Source organism: Gallinula chloropus, assembly GCF_964237585.1.
Source record: "Gallinula chloropus genome assembly, chromosome: 32".
NCBI classification, from domain to species: domain Eukaryota; kingdom Metazoa; phylum Chordata; class Aves; order Gruiformes; family Rallidae; genus Gallinula; species Gallinula chloropus.
Genome location: NC_140117.1, coordinates 1,557,882 through 1,572,794, shown reverse-complemented (window position 1 = coordinate 1,572,794; position 14,913 = coordinate 1,557,882). Strand labels below are relative to the sequence as shown.

At 58.6% G+C, this 14,913-nt stretch overlaps 2 protein-coding genes across 2 annotated transcripts; one reads left to right on the top strand and one right to left on the bottom strand.

The window, feature by feature from the left end:
• Positions 1 to 730: 730 nt before the first annotated feature.
• LOC311202864 (leukotriene B4 receptor 1-like) lies at positions 731 to 6,799 on the bottom strand (the record flags this gene model as incomplete). Its single annotated transcript, XM_084277513.1, has 2 exons — positions 731 to 861; positions 5,902 to 6,799. 2 exons carry the CDS (start codon positions 6,797 to 6,799, stop codon positions 731 to 733), a joined length of 1,029 nt encoding a protein of 342 aa, XP_084133639.1.
• Positions 6,800 to 11,192: 4,393 nt separating this feature from the next.
• On the top strand, positions 11,193 to 14,413 carry LOC311202863 (class I histocompatibility antigen, F10 alpha chain-like; the record flags this gene model as incomplete). The annotated part of the gene is made up of 7 exons (XM_084277512.1): positions 11,193 to 11,256; positions 11,948 to 12,211; positions 12,936 to 13,211; positions 13,288 to 13,560; positions 13,645 to 13,755; positions 13,887 to 13,913; positions 14,409 to 14,413. The coding sequence occupies 7 exons, from the start codon at positions 11,193 to 11,195 to the stop codon at positions 14,411 to 14,413; spliced, it is 1,020 nt and encodes a 339-aa protein (XP_084133638.1).
• Positions 14,414 to 14,913: the final 500 nt, after the last annotated feature.

Below are 14,913 nucleotides of genomic sequence, written 5' to 3'. Positions count from 1 at the left end.
AAGGCCATGTGCCTGGGAGGGTGGGCAGCTCAAGCAGACCAGCGTGGGGATGGGCCCTCTGCCCTGACCAGAGCAACTGTGGACCGGCTCTGGGATGTGACCAGCTCTCCTCTCTCCTTGTAGCCTGGAGGAAGTTTCTGCTACCCCACACTACAGGTAACTGGGGGTTTGGGTGGTTTTCCTCCCGTTCCCTGTGTGCAAGGGGCATCTGGTCTTGTCAGTACCTGGGACTGGCCATGCCTGGGTGTGTTGTGTGACTCCATGACCCAGAGTGTGGCACTGGGCTGTTTCCACACTGTCTTCTGCCTTATCCCACCCCTCATGAGCCCCCTTAGGTGGGCCAAAAAGGAGCCATCTACTCCCTGACATAATTGGCACTGCCTAAACCCAGCCGCTGCCTCCCCATCCTAGTCCTCTGTGCTGAGGCCCCAGCCCCACTAGAGCCTGTTCCCACGGGACTGAGCTTGGCCGTGGCCATGCTGGGAACAGCACCTGGATGGGATCTCTTGGAGGAAAGAGATGCCTCGTGTCCCACCCTGTGGGGCAGATCCTGGCCCCAGGGGGGTGAATTGTACCCTGTGCTGAGCTCTGCCCCTGATGCTCTGGCTCCTCCTGTCCCTGCAGACGTGGTGACCCTGGATCCCAACACGGCTCATCCCAAGCTTGTCCTGTCCCAGGATAGGAGGAGTGTGAGAAGGGGAAGAGAACCCCAGGACCTGCCTGACACCCCTCAGAGATTTATGTATTGGCCCTGTGTGGTGGGCCAGGAGGGGTTCAGTGAGGGGAGGCACTGCTGGGAGGTGGAGATGAAGGGGGAGGTGGGAGGTTCTTCATGGTGGGCTGTGGGAGTGGCCAGGGACTCTGTGAACAGGAAGGGGCATATGCACATGAGTTCCAAAGAAGGGATCTGGGGGGTGGAGCACTGGGAAGGGAAGTTTCAGTCTCTCACCTCTCCTCGCACCCCCCTGTCCCTGTCCCAGGTCCCCAGCAGAGTCTGGGTGTGTCTGGACTGTCCACAGGGGCTGGTGACTTTCATGGATGGTCACAGTGGGGCTGAGATCTTCACTTTCTCACCAGCCTCATTCAATGGAGAGACCATCCGCCCATGGTTTGCAGTGTGGACAGATGGAACTGAGCTGTGTCTCAGGGACAGCACCTCCTGCCCCACTTCCATGCCACCCACAGCCCTACAGAGGCCCTGCCCTTCTGCAGACTCTGCCCACACTCCTCTCCTCCTTGCCACAGCACAAGATGTCCTCCTCACCCCTGCCCTAGCCCATTCTGCCCAGGCAGAGCAGGATGGTACTCAATAAAGCTTTGTGGTGCACATAGAGTCTGGCCATGGGGGTTCCTGGGGGGTTTGTGCTGATTCCTGGCTGCCGCTGAAGGGGATTTGCAGTGGGCTTGGAGCAGTGGTTGGAGCAGGAGCCTGGGGGCAGCTGCCAGCAGGGTGAGCATGGGGCAGGGGGTAGGAGGTGGGGAGCACTCAGGACAAATCAGGCCTCTCTTGTCTTGGTCCTGGGGAGCCCCCACTCTGCCAGCACCCCGTGTCCCTGGGATGCCTCAGCTCTGCATCCTTCTGCCCAGGGCATTCCTGTTGGGATCAATCCTGAGGTGTCTTTCCCTCCTGCCCTTCTGAGCTGGGCACTCGGTACAGGTGGTGGCTCCTGGCTGGTTTAGGGACTGGGCTCTGTGCACGAAAGCCTCTTTGTACCAGAGCGGCTTTAGGGGTAACAGAAGAGGAAAGTCCTGAGCAGGGACAGGATTCTCCCCCTGGTGCTCTGGGAAAGTGATATTTACCAGTACTGACTGGTGTGGCTGCTGCTGCCGCTGTGGAGTTTAGTGCTGCAGAGGAGCCAGGGGCAGTGGGGTGGTGTAGGGGTGGGCTGGGATGTGTGTGGGGTTGGTTTGGTTGACCTGAGTTGAGTTGAGTTGAGTTCAATGACTTGGCTTCAGTTGACCAGTGTTAACCTGAGTTGACTGGTTTTGAGGGGTCTTGGCTTGAGTTGACTTCAGTTGAGGTGCCTTGAGGTGCCTTGGGGTGACTTGTTGTCTTAACTTGACTTGACTTGGGGTGGGATATGATGGGATGGAATTGGATAGGATGCTGCTGGAAGTATGGTTAGGGGTGGCCGGACTCTCCAGGGCATGGGATGGGGTGGTGGATGCAAGGGAATGGGTTGGGGCTGTGGTCACACACAAGCCCTTTTTGGGAGGGAAACACCTCCTGAGGTGCCAGACCTCACGTGGTGCTGTTCCCCAGCACAGGCTGTGGGAGAGGCACCGCTCCAGGAAAAGCCACCTCCAGCACCAGATCCCACGCAGAGGTTGGGAGGAGGTTGGGAGGAGGTTGGGGTCCCTTTGCTCTCTTGTCCCTGGGAGCTGCTTAATGCTTTATTTTATGAGTGTGGGCTTCTGTAGGAGGATGCAGAAGGTCAGCTCCTTGCCTGGGGTGGGGCCTCAAGTCCCACCCATATGTCTAAAAGCAATACAGGGCGAATTCCCACTGGGTGGATGGAGGGAGAGCAGTGGATGTCATCTACCTTGACTTCCGCAAGGCCTTTGATACTGTCTCTCATGACACCCTGATAGCAAAGCTGAGAGAGCATGGGATAGATGAGTGGACAATGAAGTGGGTTGAGAATTGGCTGTCGGACCGAGCCCAGAGGGTTGTGATTCGTGGAGCAGAATCTGACTGGAGGCCTGTGACTGGCAGTGTTCCACAGGGCTCGGTGTTGGGTCCAGTCCTGGTTAATATCTTCATTGACGACCTTGATGAGGGAACAGCATCCAGCCTCAGCAAGTACCCGATGATACAAAGCTGGGAGGAGTGGCTGACACACAGGACACTGCGCTGCCATCCAGAGACACCTGGACAGGCTGGAGAGCTGGGCAGGGAGAAACCAGATGAGGTTCAACAAAAGCAAGTGGAGAGTCTGGCACCTGTGAAGGAACAACCATTTGTATCAGTACAGGCTGGGGGATGACCTGCTGGAGAAGAGCTCAGTGGAGAAGGACCTGGGGGTCCTGGTTGATGACAGGTAGGCCATGAGCCATCAGTGTTCCCTGGTGGCTAAGAGAGCCAATGGGATCCTGGGAGGCATCCGGAGGAGTGTGGCCAGCAGGTCACAGGAGGTGATCCTCCTCCTGTACTCTGCCCTGGTCAGGCCCCACCTGGAGTATTGTGTCCAGTTCTGGGCTCCCTGGTATAAAAAGGACCAGGATCTCCTGGAGAGAGTCCAGAGGAGGCTACAAAGATGATGAAGGGCCTGGAGCATCTCACCTGTGAGGAAAGGCTGAGTGAGCTGGGGCTGTTCAGCCTAGAGAAGAGAAGACTAAGGGGGGACCTAATTAAAGTTTATAATTATCTGAAGCAGGGGATGCAGGGGGAATCAGCCAGCTCCTTTTCAGTGGTCTGTGGGGATAGGACAAGGGGCAATGACTGCAAGTTGGAGCACAGGAAGTTCCGCACCAACATGCGGAAGAACTTTTACCCAGTGATGGTGACAGAGCCCTGGGACAGGCTGCCCAGGGAGGTGGTGGAGTCTCCATCTCTGGAGAGATTCAAGACCCGCCTGGACGCCTATCTGAATGATATGTCCTAGGGAGCTGCTTTGGCAGGGGGGTTGGACCCGATGATCTCTCGAGGTCCCTTCCAACCCCTACAATTCTATGATTCTGTGATTCTATGATCCACCTGATGTCCAAGCTCCAAGCATCTGTGCAGGGGCAAGTGACACAGCAGCACAACATCCGGCCCCCACAGTGACACAAAGAGCATGGTGAAGTCCTACCATTCTGAAGTCAGCTTGGCCATGGAGAAGGACACAGAGATGTGGAGATTGTGCCTACACTTATTTAGGGTGTTGCAAGCCAGGGCGAGCTTGGTGTGAGCAGTGCTTGCGCCATGCCACAGGACTGAAGGGGAAACCAGAGTGAGGGACATATGGCGTAAAGGGGCTAAGGGAAAGTGAAACCCATGATCTGGGGCGTGCTTCCCCCTGACCCATGGCAGCTCCCTGCCCCGCATCTGCCACTTGTATCGGGCAGAAGCCCCCACCAGCCCTGCAGGATCCCTACCTGATCCCAGCCGGAGCATGTGGAGTCACCCAACAGCTCAGGAGGTCTCCGCGGCTTTCTGGGAGCCACATCTGCAGCCGCACTGGAGAGGAGGGAGGGGAAGGGATGCAGAGGAGGGTGATGAGGGTCACAGCTGCCCCAGAGAGGATGCTGAAGAACGGCTGCCCCTGCCCCAAAGAGTCTCCAATATCCTCCAAACCCCTTGCATGAGCACCCCAATGGTGGAAGTTTGCAGACGAGACCAAGTTGATGAGAGGGCTGATGTAGTCAAAGGTGTCTGCTTGCCGCAAGGGGTTTGGACTAGATGGCCTCTAAGAGCCCCTTCCAACCCAGAGCATTCTGTGATTCTGTGACTCACAACTCAGGACTGGAGGAACCCCAGGGATGTCTCCACCCCCAAGTGTCAGGAGAGGGCAGTGTGAGCCCAGAAGAGCCACTGAACCCAGCTCCCAGGCAGGACCAGCAGATCACCTCCCAGCAGAGCATCCTCCTGCCCAGGCTGGGATGCTTGGAGCACCTGAAGGGGTGTCTGAGGGCTGTTGGGTGTTGAGGACCTACAAGTGCTGGGGCAGCTTCTCCTCCTGCCTGGGGACAAAGGGGGACTGGGGGATAAGAGGACATGGGAGGGACATGGGGTAACATAGGATATGAGGGGTCACAAGGGGACATGGAAAGACATGTGTGGGACATCAGGACAGGAGAAGGCATGGGGGACACAGGAGGGATGTGGGTGGACATGGGAATGTCCGGGGTGACACAGGAGGCATAGGGGGGGACACAGGTGGGACATGGAGCAGAGGGAACTCATTCCTCCCATTTCCTGAAGACAGGCCTCAGGCACCACTGTGGTCTCAGCTGAGTGTTCAGGACAGATTTAATTAAAGCCACCTTGTTATTGAGCACCGTGCCCAGAGAAGCTGCAGAAACTCTGTGAGATGCCCCTCTAGAGCTGGAGAAGGGAAACCCAATGAGATTTTGGATTAACCCCCCGTCCCATGAGCACAGGCAGCACCTTCACCTTTCCTGCTGTCACCTCCATTGGCCTGGGAACCAACATTAAAGGAAAACAAAACAAAGAAACAAAATAAAAAATTCCCAACAGAAACCCCAAAAATTAATAAGAACTAAAATAACCCCCAAAGAACTAAAATAACACAAAATAAGTAAAATTATAAAGCTGAAGAAAAATAAAAAAGGAGATAAAATTAAACAAACAAAAACCAAACTGAGAACTAATTTAAAAGAAAATTAAGAGAGAAAATAAAAAAAACAAAGTAAGAAAACTAAATGCTAAGAAATAAAAATTAGAAGAAAAACCACAGAAATAAAATTAAAACATCAGAAATAAATCTTTAACACCCACTAAACACCAGGTGAGAAATACAATTAAAACCTAAGAACATAAAATTCTAAACGCCACAGTGGGACACAAAGTTTGGGCTTTTCATGGAAGCATGCAGGGATCAAAGGAGGGATAGATGGAGGGAGGGATGGAGATCCAGAGGGAGAGAAGGGGTGGTTGGAGGGCTGGAGGGTGGTTGGCTGGTTGTGGGGTTGGAGACCCATCTTCCATGATGGAGGAAGTGACGGGGCACCAGAGAGGGACGGCTGGATGGAGATGTGGATGGACAGAGGGAAGGGGTGTGTTGAGGTGTGTTGAGTTGTGTGTTGGGGTTGTGTTGGGGTGTTCACTGTGTCCAATCCCTTTCCCCCATCACGCCCTCCCCGTCTCACCCTCCCCACCCCCCTCCTCCTCCTCCATGGTCGTCCCCCCCTCCACCACCGTTGTCCTTCCCTCCCTCCTCCAGCTCTTCCCCCCACTCTGGGTCCCCTTGGCCATGGTCCCTCGGGAGCTGCCAGCAATGGCTGAGATGTCCAGGAGCCGAGGCAGGAGACCCCCCCTGGCACCGCGGCGCAGCCCCCACCCCGCGCAGGCGTACAGGAGCGGGTTCATGGCGCTGCTGAGGAAGGCCAAGGCAGTGGCCGGTGGCCGAATCACCTTGGAGGCTGCCTCCAAAGTCCCACCGCCACCTTGTAGGACCCCTGCCACCTCCAGCAAGCTGGCCAGGTGGTAAGGTCCCCAGGAGACAGCAAAGGCCACCACCACGGCGGCCACCAGCCGGAAGGTCCGACCGCGCCGGGACAGGTGGGTCTGGCGTAAGCGGCGCACCAGTAACCCGTAGCCAACGGCCACAGTGGCCAACGGGAGGGCCCAACCCAAAGTGGTCTCCAAGAGGTTGTGGGCCACCAACCAGCCCCTCGTGCTGTGCACCCGCTGGCAGTGCCCCTCCTCCACCCGCCGGAAGACGATGGATGGGATGGCCAAGATGGAAGCCACCAGCCACGTCAGGGCTGCCACCCCATGAGCCAATCGCCCGGCGTGGCCCCCTGGGGTCACCACCGCTGCCACCGGCCTGGAGACCACCAAGCAGCGGTGGAGACCCAGGAGGGCGATGAGGAAGACGCTGACGTACATGGCGGCGGCGCAGACGTAATGACACCCGCGGCAGACGGCCAAGCTCATCTCCCATTGGCCGACGCTCAAGGCCTGGAGGTAGATGGGCCCGGTGAGGAGGGTCACCACGTCGGCCACGGCCAGGTGGAAGATGAGGAGGACGGGCACAGTGCGCCGGCGGGTGGCGGCGTAGCTCCAGAGGACCACGGCATTCCCGGGGAGCCCCACGGCCACCGCCACCCCCAGCAGGGTCATCCCCACCATGGCGCCAGGGATGCGGGTGGCCGTGGCGTTAGGGGGTGACGAGGTGTTGGCAGGAAGGGACGAGGACATCGTGGTGGGTGGGGAGGAGCTGTGGGGAGATGGGGACACAGAATCTTCCAGAGAAAACAGAGGGCTCCCTCCCTCCTTACCTCCCTCCCTCCATCCATCCCTTCCTGCATCTGTCTGTCCATCCAACCGTCCATCCAATCTTCTCTCCACCCCTCTCTTGCCCCACCCCCCATCCCTCCACCCCACCTCCCGCCCACCCCAGGCCTCCACCTCTCACCCCTCCTTCCTCCTCCCCCCTCTCTGAGGTGTCCTCCTCTTCCTCCTTTAACCCTCCAGGATCTTTCCACTTTGGCATCCCTTAGACCTTCCAGTTGCTCCCTCCCCATCTCCCACTGGGCCACCCTCCCCCTTATCTGCACACCTCCAACCTCCCAGTTGACCCCCCCATACATCCCAATTGTCCATGCAGACCCCCAGTTACGCAGAACACCTCACAGTGGGACACCACCCCACCCATTTTCCTTCCCAGTTTCCACCCTCAGGGAATCCCAGTTGTCCCCCAGACCTCCCAGTGAGCTCACACCACACCCCCAGGTGTTCCCACCAAACCTCAAGTCACCTCCTAATCAACGTGTCCCAGGTCTCTCCAGTGTCCCCCCCACTCCTCCCCAAAGACCTCCCACCACACCCACCTTCCCTCCTGTACCTTGGGAACTCACATATCCCTTCCCAGAGGTCCTGGCCTGGGTGGTGGACCTTCTGTGTCCCTGACACGGGTGGTGGCCGGTGACGGCTCAGTGTCACTTCCCCTCCACCCAGCTCCGGGCAGGAAACACTCGTGCAAGAGGAAGGAGGGAGGAAAACCACAGGGGAGGGAGAGTATCTGCGGTGTGGGGAAGGACCATGGACCTTAAATTGTCCCCATGTGTGTAGAGGAGGAGATGACAGGAAGGGTGGCACTGCCAGGAGGTCCCCCAGTAAGGAAGAGGGGGGTGGGTGTGTGTCTGGTTGCTTCATCACAAGGCTGAGGAAGCGGTGAGAGCACGCTGCGGTGGGCTGGAGGGGACACGGGAGGTCGGCTTCTACTCACGGTGTGGCCAACGGGCCTTCTCTTCCTTTCCTCCATCCATCCATCCATCCATCCATCCATCCATCCATCCATCCATCCATCCATCCAATCATAGAATGGCATAGGTTGGAAGGGACCCCAAGAATCATAGAGTTCCAACCCCCCCGCCACAGGCAGGGACACCAACCTCCAGGCCTGGAGCTACACAAGGTTGCCCAGGGCCCCATCCAACCTGGCCTTGAACACCTCCAGGGATGGGGCACCCACCCCCTCTCTGAGGAGCCCATTCCAGCCACTCACCACTCTCTCTGGAAAGAACTTCCCCCTAAGATCTCATCTAACTCTTCCCTCCTTTAGCTTCACTCCATCCCCTTTGTCCTGCCTTTATCTACCCTTTTCACGAGCTGGTTCCTCTTCTGTTCCTATGCTCCCTTCAGGTACTGGAAGGCTGCAATGAGGTCCCCCCGCAGCCTTCTTCTCCAGGCTGAACCAGCCCAGCTCCCTCAGCCTCTCTTCACAGGGGAGGTGCTCTAGCCCTCTGATCATCTTCATGGCCTCCTCTGAACCCTCTCCAACAGTCCCACATCTCTCTTGTACTGGGGCCCCAGCTCTGGACACAGAACTCCAGATGGGGCCTCACGAGGGCAGAGCAGAGAGGGACAATCACCTCCCTGTCCCTGCTGGCCACCCCTCTTTTGAGGGAGCCCAGGATACCATTGGCCTTCCGAGCTGCAGGAGCACACTGCTGGCTCATGTTAAGTTTCTCATCTATCAGAATCCCCAAGTCTTTCTCAGCAGGGCTACTTTCCTGACTGCCTGGAGGCAGGACTCCTCATCCTTACCAGAGCATTTATTACCTGTGTCCTGTAATTGCAAACCAGGCAGCTTTTCACCCGGAGAGGAGCCCACATCTCTTGCCCAGGCTAAAGTGCAAGGACTGATCACAGGGGCAATCCCACAGTGGTCTAACATGGTCTTTCCATGGCACTGGGCATGAACATTGACCCAGGTAGACATAGATCCACCAAGTCAGGATAAGGAGAGGAGGTACTCTCAACACATCCACCCTGCCTGGGGAATTGCTCAACAGCAACCAGAGCAGGAATCTTCCTGGACAGTGCCTTTTCAGCCAGTTTTCTTGCTGCAATTCTTGTACCTGGGCCTCCATGAATGAGGTAGGGGCATCATACATATTGTCATGTCTTACCCCTGGTCATGGACAGTTGGTGCCTCTATGTCTGCCCAGTCCACAGCCAGTTTGCTGTCCACACCAACATCCATTGTACAGACTGTTCATGCTGAGTGTCATCCTGATCTTTGGGAACCTGAATATTGTCCGTGTCACTGCAGACCACCCTCAGGTACCAGGTGCCTTCCACTCTGGTGGACCACTTCCCTTGCTGGGTTACATGATCTTCCTTAGGAGGATCCATCTCCAGTCTGCATGAGGCTGCCCCTCTTCCAATCCATCAATCCCTTAATCTCCAGCAGTGGATCACAGTTGTTGGGCTTCCCTGCCTTCTAGTTCCTCCCTCTTACCCCCACCATGCCAGTATGGGAGCCACCAGGGAACAGATGTCTCCACCTGCCTGATGGATAAAAGCTTTGCCCACATCTCACAGCCCTGTCAGGGATGGGACCAGGTTGCCTCTGCCTCTGCTCCCTCTCAGGGCAGGAGTCCACTGTGTAGACATCCACCATGTCTCCTCGCCTGCAAATGTAATGATGATAGTTCAGAGGTGAGTCCCTGCTTTAGTTAGTGACTGTGTCACCTCAAACCTGTCCACATGACCCCAGGGCAGGAGACTTCTTTTCAATACCTGTCTGCATGGCCTCAGGGCAGGAGACATTCTCAGTGTCCATTGCAGCCTCTGTCTGTTTCTCCTCTGCGAGTGAGCAAGTGTCCTGTGATGCTCAGCCACTGCTTGGTGCTGAACCGCCACATTAATCCATAAATTTGTGAGGTGGGTGGGGCTTGTTGCATTAGTGATGTTAACCATCTTCACCTCTTAAGACCACCGGAAGGTCCCGGCTTGTCGACGTTGAAGGTGGCTGCAGCCACGGTGCTGATGGTGTTGGGGCTCAGCTTGTTCATCATCTGTGTCTACCAGTACAGGGCCAGACCACCAGCACCGGGTGAGTGGTCAGGGAGGGTTAGGGACGGGGACAGGGACAGTGACTGGGTGTGACATAGACCCTCCTCACCTCCTCTACTCCCTCTTGCAGGTTACACTCCTCTCCCTGGAGACAACTACCCTGCAGGTAATGGCACATCAACCCCAGCCCTGCCTCCTGTCCCCAAGGGCCATGTCACCCCTTCTGACACCCTGTGTTCCCCCCAGGCAGCATCTGAGGACTCCCAGGACCGCGACCTCCTGGCCTCTATGGCCACCCCCTGCCAACGTCACGGGGGTGACACTGTGGCACCCACAATAAAGATGCTGAGTGACACTGGGGTGGTTTGGTGTGTGGCACCTGTAGTGTCCCACTGAGGGGACACAGACACATGACATGGCACAAGCAGGCAGGGCAGGGGGGATGAGGTGCACTGGGCATGAGGGGCACTGGGCACAAGTGGTGCTGGACACAGGGAGACTGGACATGAGGGACACTGGGCACACGCCATGCCAGACATGAAGGACACCAAGCACAGGCAATGCTGGGCACAAGGACACTGGGCACAAGGGACACTGGGCATGAGGGGTGCCAGGCATGAGGACACTGGGCACAAGGAATATGGGAACAGACTGTGCCAGGCCCAAGGCACGTTGGGCACATGTGATGGTGGGCACAAGCAACGAGGGGCATGAGGGGCACCAGACACGAGGGACACTGGGGGCGAGAGACACACATCCCCTCTCTGCCCCGAGCCCCGGGGGTGCCCACGCTCCCTGGCAGGTTTTTACCCTTGTCCCATCTGTTTCACCCCGAAACCCCCAGGGTGTCAGAGCCGGGTGTCAGAGCCACAGGGCGCCAGACGCCTGGGTCCCCCATGGACAGGCAGGTCTGGGGGTCTCCGGGGAGGGAGCTGAGCGGCCCCGTGGGGGGTCCCGGGCCGAGGGTACGGCGGGGGGGGGGGCTGTATCCGCCCTTCCCACCTCCACGAGCTGCTTTCGGCGCTTTCGCTTTCACTCGCCAACCTGCACAGACGGGATCTGCCCGGCGCCCGGTGACGTCAGAGGCATCTCGGGTTACCATTGGCGGGCGGGTATTGGCGCAGCCAATCGCAGGGCGCGGGGCGGGGCTGGCAGCGAGGTGTGTCCCGGAGCGAGGCTCGTTCTCCGCGCTCGGCTCATCCGGAGCTGGAGCGGAGCGATGGGGCCGGTTTGTGCGCTGGGTTTGGGGCTGCTGCTGGGGCTCCTCGGCCGGGCGTCCTGTGGTGAGCGTCCTGTGGTGAGTGCGGGCGGGGGCCCGGAGCCCTTTCCCTGGGCTCCGGAACCCCCCCGGACCCCCTTTCCCTGGCATCCGTGATCACCCCGGACCCTCTTTCCCTGGGCTCCGGGGCCCCCCCGGACCCTGTTTCCCTCGGCTCCGGGACCCCCCCGGACCCCCTTTCCCGGGCTCCGGGACCCCCCCTGACCCCCTTTCCCTGGGCTCCACGACCCCCCCGGGCTCCCTTTCCTGGGCTACGGTGCTCCATTCCCTGGGCACCGGGACCCCTCTTGACCCTCCTCCACCCCAGAGAACAAGGACCATCCCGGGCTGCCCTTCCCTGGGCCCCGGGAACTCCCCCGGGGCGGAGGCCCCGGTCCCTCTCACGGGACAGCAAGAGCCCCCTCGGAACGCTCCCCCACTCCAATCCCAGCACATCCCGCTTTTGCCTTCCCCCCGCCCTCCAACCCCTTGTCCCCGGCTTCCCATCTGCTTTGCCTTGGGACCCCCCTGCCCCCCTTCCCCGTCACTGACACAGGGGACACACCGATCTTCCCTTCCCTGGCAGGGAAACGCCCTCCTGGACACATCCCACCAGTCCCATCCCCCCCGCCCTGAGGGTCCCTGCACCCCCCACCCCTCACTGGGACATGGGTCCCTGAGCCCCCCACCCCTCACTGTGCCCCGTGTCCCCACAGAGCTCCACTCCCTGCGCTACTTTGACATCGCGCTGTCAGACCCCAGCCCGGGAGTGCCCGAGTATGTTGCCGTGGGGTACGTGGATGGGAACCTCATTTTACGCTATGACAGCGACACGGGGAGGGCGGTGCCCCGGGCAGACTGGATGAAGAACAACCTGGACCAGCTGTACTGGGACTGGCACACCCAGGTTGGACAGACCAATCAGCTGAAGAACCGTGTGTACCTGGCCACACTGCGTGAGCGCTACAACCAGAGTGGGGGTGAGTGTGGGCTGGGGCTCTGTGGGACAGGACAGTTCCCACCCCTCTCAGAAGACCCTTCCCTGCCCCACGCTGCTGCCCTGGCCTGTGCCCACCCTGCCCTGCCCGGTGCCACTGCCAGCAGGTTCACAGTGCGAGAGGGTCCCTTGTCCCAGAGCTGGGGAGGCCCCACAAACACAGCACAACCCACCCCAGTGCAGTACCCAGCACCCTGTCCCAGGCCTGGCTGCCACATCCCACCCCTCACCATCCCTGTTGCAGTGGAGACCCCCAAAAATAGAGGGGCTCCTACGCTATGTTCCAGCCCCACCCCCTCCCATTCCTATGGTGCTTTGTACTTCCCACCCCAGAGCCAGAGGGGGTCTCCCAACCCATCCCTGTATCCCCCCACCCCAGAGCCAGAGGGGGTCCCCCAACCCATCCCACCTCCTGTCCCTGTCCCCACAACAGTCAGGACCCTGTCCCATCCTCTTGCTGTCCCAGGGTGGGTGGGGCTGGGTGCCAGCCCACCCATGCCCTGGGCGCAGGTGGTCTGTCTCACAGCTCTGTGTGACACCCTGAGTGCTGTGGGCCCTGGGCAGGGTGGGGGCAGCTTTTGTGTCGGTGACCAATTCCCTTGGGGCTTACACAGGGCTGAAGTGGGGATGCTGCTGGTGGTCCTTGCCCCCCTCAAGGCCCAGGGCTGCAGCAGCCCCTCAGCCCCATCTCCCTGATCGTGTTCCAGGGGATCACACATGGCAGTACATGCTCGGCTGTGACCTCCTGGAGGATGGTACCATCAGGGGGCATCGGCAGTTTGCCTATGACGGGAGGGACTTCCTTGCCTTCGACATGGACACGATGACGTTCACTGCGGCAGATGAAGCAGCACAAATCACCAAGAGGGACTGGGAGGCAGATGGGACTCTCATTGAGCACCTGAGGCACTACCTGGAGATCACTTGCCCTGAGTGGCTGAGGAAATACGTGATCTATGGGCAGGCCGTGCTGGAGAGGAAAGGTGAGGGGAGATGGGGACCCTGGGGAGAGGCCAGTGTGGATGTGTGTGCCAGCCCTCACTGCTACCCCCTCCCCAGAGCCCCCCACGGTCCGAGTGTCGAAGAAGGAGACCCATGGGATCCTGACCTTGCACTGCCGCGCTTACGGCTTCTACCCACGGCCCATCACCATCAGCTGGCTGAAGGACGGTGAGGTCAGGGACCAGGAGACCGAGCGGGGCAGCATCGTGCTCAACAGCGACGGCACCTACTACACCTGGGTGTCCATCGAGGCCCCTCCTGGGGAGCAGGACAAGTACCGGTGCCGTGTGGAGCACGCCAGCCTGGCTGAGCCAGGGGTCTTTGCATGGGGTGAGTGTGGTGGCCTTGGGCATGTGGAGGGGTGGGCTGGGAGGGGGTTCCCCTTCCCCCTCTCACTCCCCTGCTCATCCCCAGAGCCGCAGTCCAACTCATCAGGCATCGTGCTGGGGGTGGCTGTTGCCCTTGGCATCCTGACTGTCATCATAATTGCCATCATTGGATTTGTCGTCTGGAAGCGCAGATCAGGTAAAGCCCCAGGGTGTGGGAGGACAGCAGAGCTTGGGGGGCTGCCAGGGGCTGTGGGCACCAACTGCAGCGCTCTGGGGAGCCCACGAGGGTGAAGTGTGATGGATGCTGATGCCTCTTTCTCTCTACAGGGAAGAAGGGCTCTGGCAAGGCACCAAGTGAGTACCAGGGTCAGGTCTGGCTCCAGTCACTGCCCAGTGCTGGAGCCATTTTGTGGGTCTGGTTTCTGGCTGCTGCTGGTGTTACCCCACCCCCTTCCTCCCTGTGCCACCCTCTTTACAGCCCCATAGTGGGGATGTTTGGCAGAGGGGGTGTCTCCCCTCCGGTGCTCATGGTGCCATCCTGCTCTGCCAGTGGCTGCAGCGTGGCCACAGCTCCTGGCACGTGCACTGAGCCTGCAGTGAGCACAGGGCTGGCAGCTCATGGCTCTTTCTCCCTCACAGGCAGAGACAGATTGCCTTCCAGCTTGTCCAGCAGTACGTTGTGGGGCCGGGGGGGTGGATGGGGCAGCCCCAGCTCTCTGTGCTCCCCCACGGAACCCATGGCCTGAGCAACTTCAGGCTGGGGAGGGGGATGCGGAGATCCCCAGAGCAGAGTGTTTGGGACAGGGAGGTGGCCCTGGGTGACGCTGTTTCTCCCTTGTGTCCTTGCAGCCTAACTGTTCCAGGAAGGTCCTGGGAGCAGTGCTGGATGTGGCCTCTGCGCTCCCACTGGCTGCACGCAGAGCTGCTGATGCAGGGAGCTGATGATGATGCGCTGGTGGCTCTGCTGGCTGGGGACACGCTTCATTTTCAAAGCTTTGATAATTGGGCAATTAGTTCTTTATCAATGTTTTAGTTTTCAGATTGAAAGGGATCTTCTCCGTTGTTTTAATGATATGCACTAATGCTGAGTAGATTGATGCTGCTGTAGCTTAAGAGACAATTCACTAACATAACATTTCTATAAGGAGAATCTGTGTGTTTTGAGCACAGACAGAATTGATCCTGCTGTAGCTTAAGAGACAATTCACTAACATAACATTTCTATAAGGAGAATCTGTGTGTTTTGAGCACAGACAGAATTGATGCTGCTGTAGCTTAAGAGACAATTCACTAACATAACATTTCTATAAGGAGAATCTGTGTGTTTTGAGCACAGACAGAATTGATCCTGCTG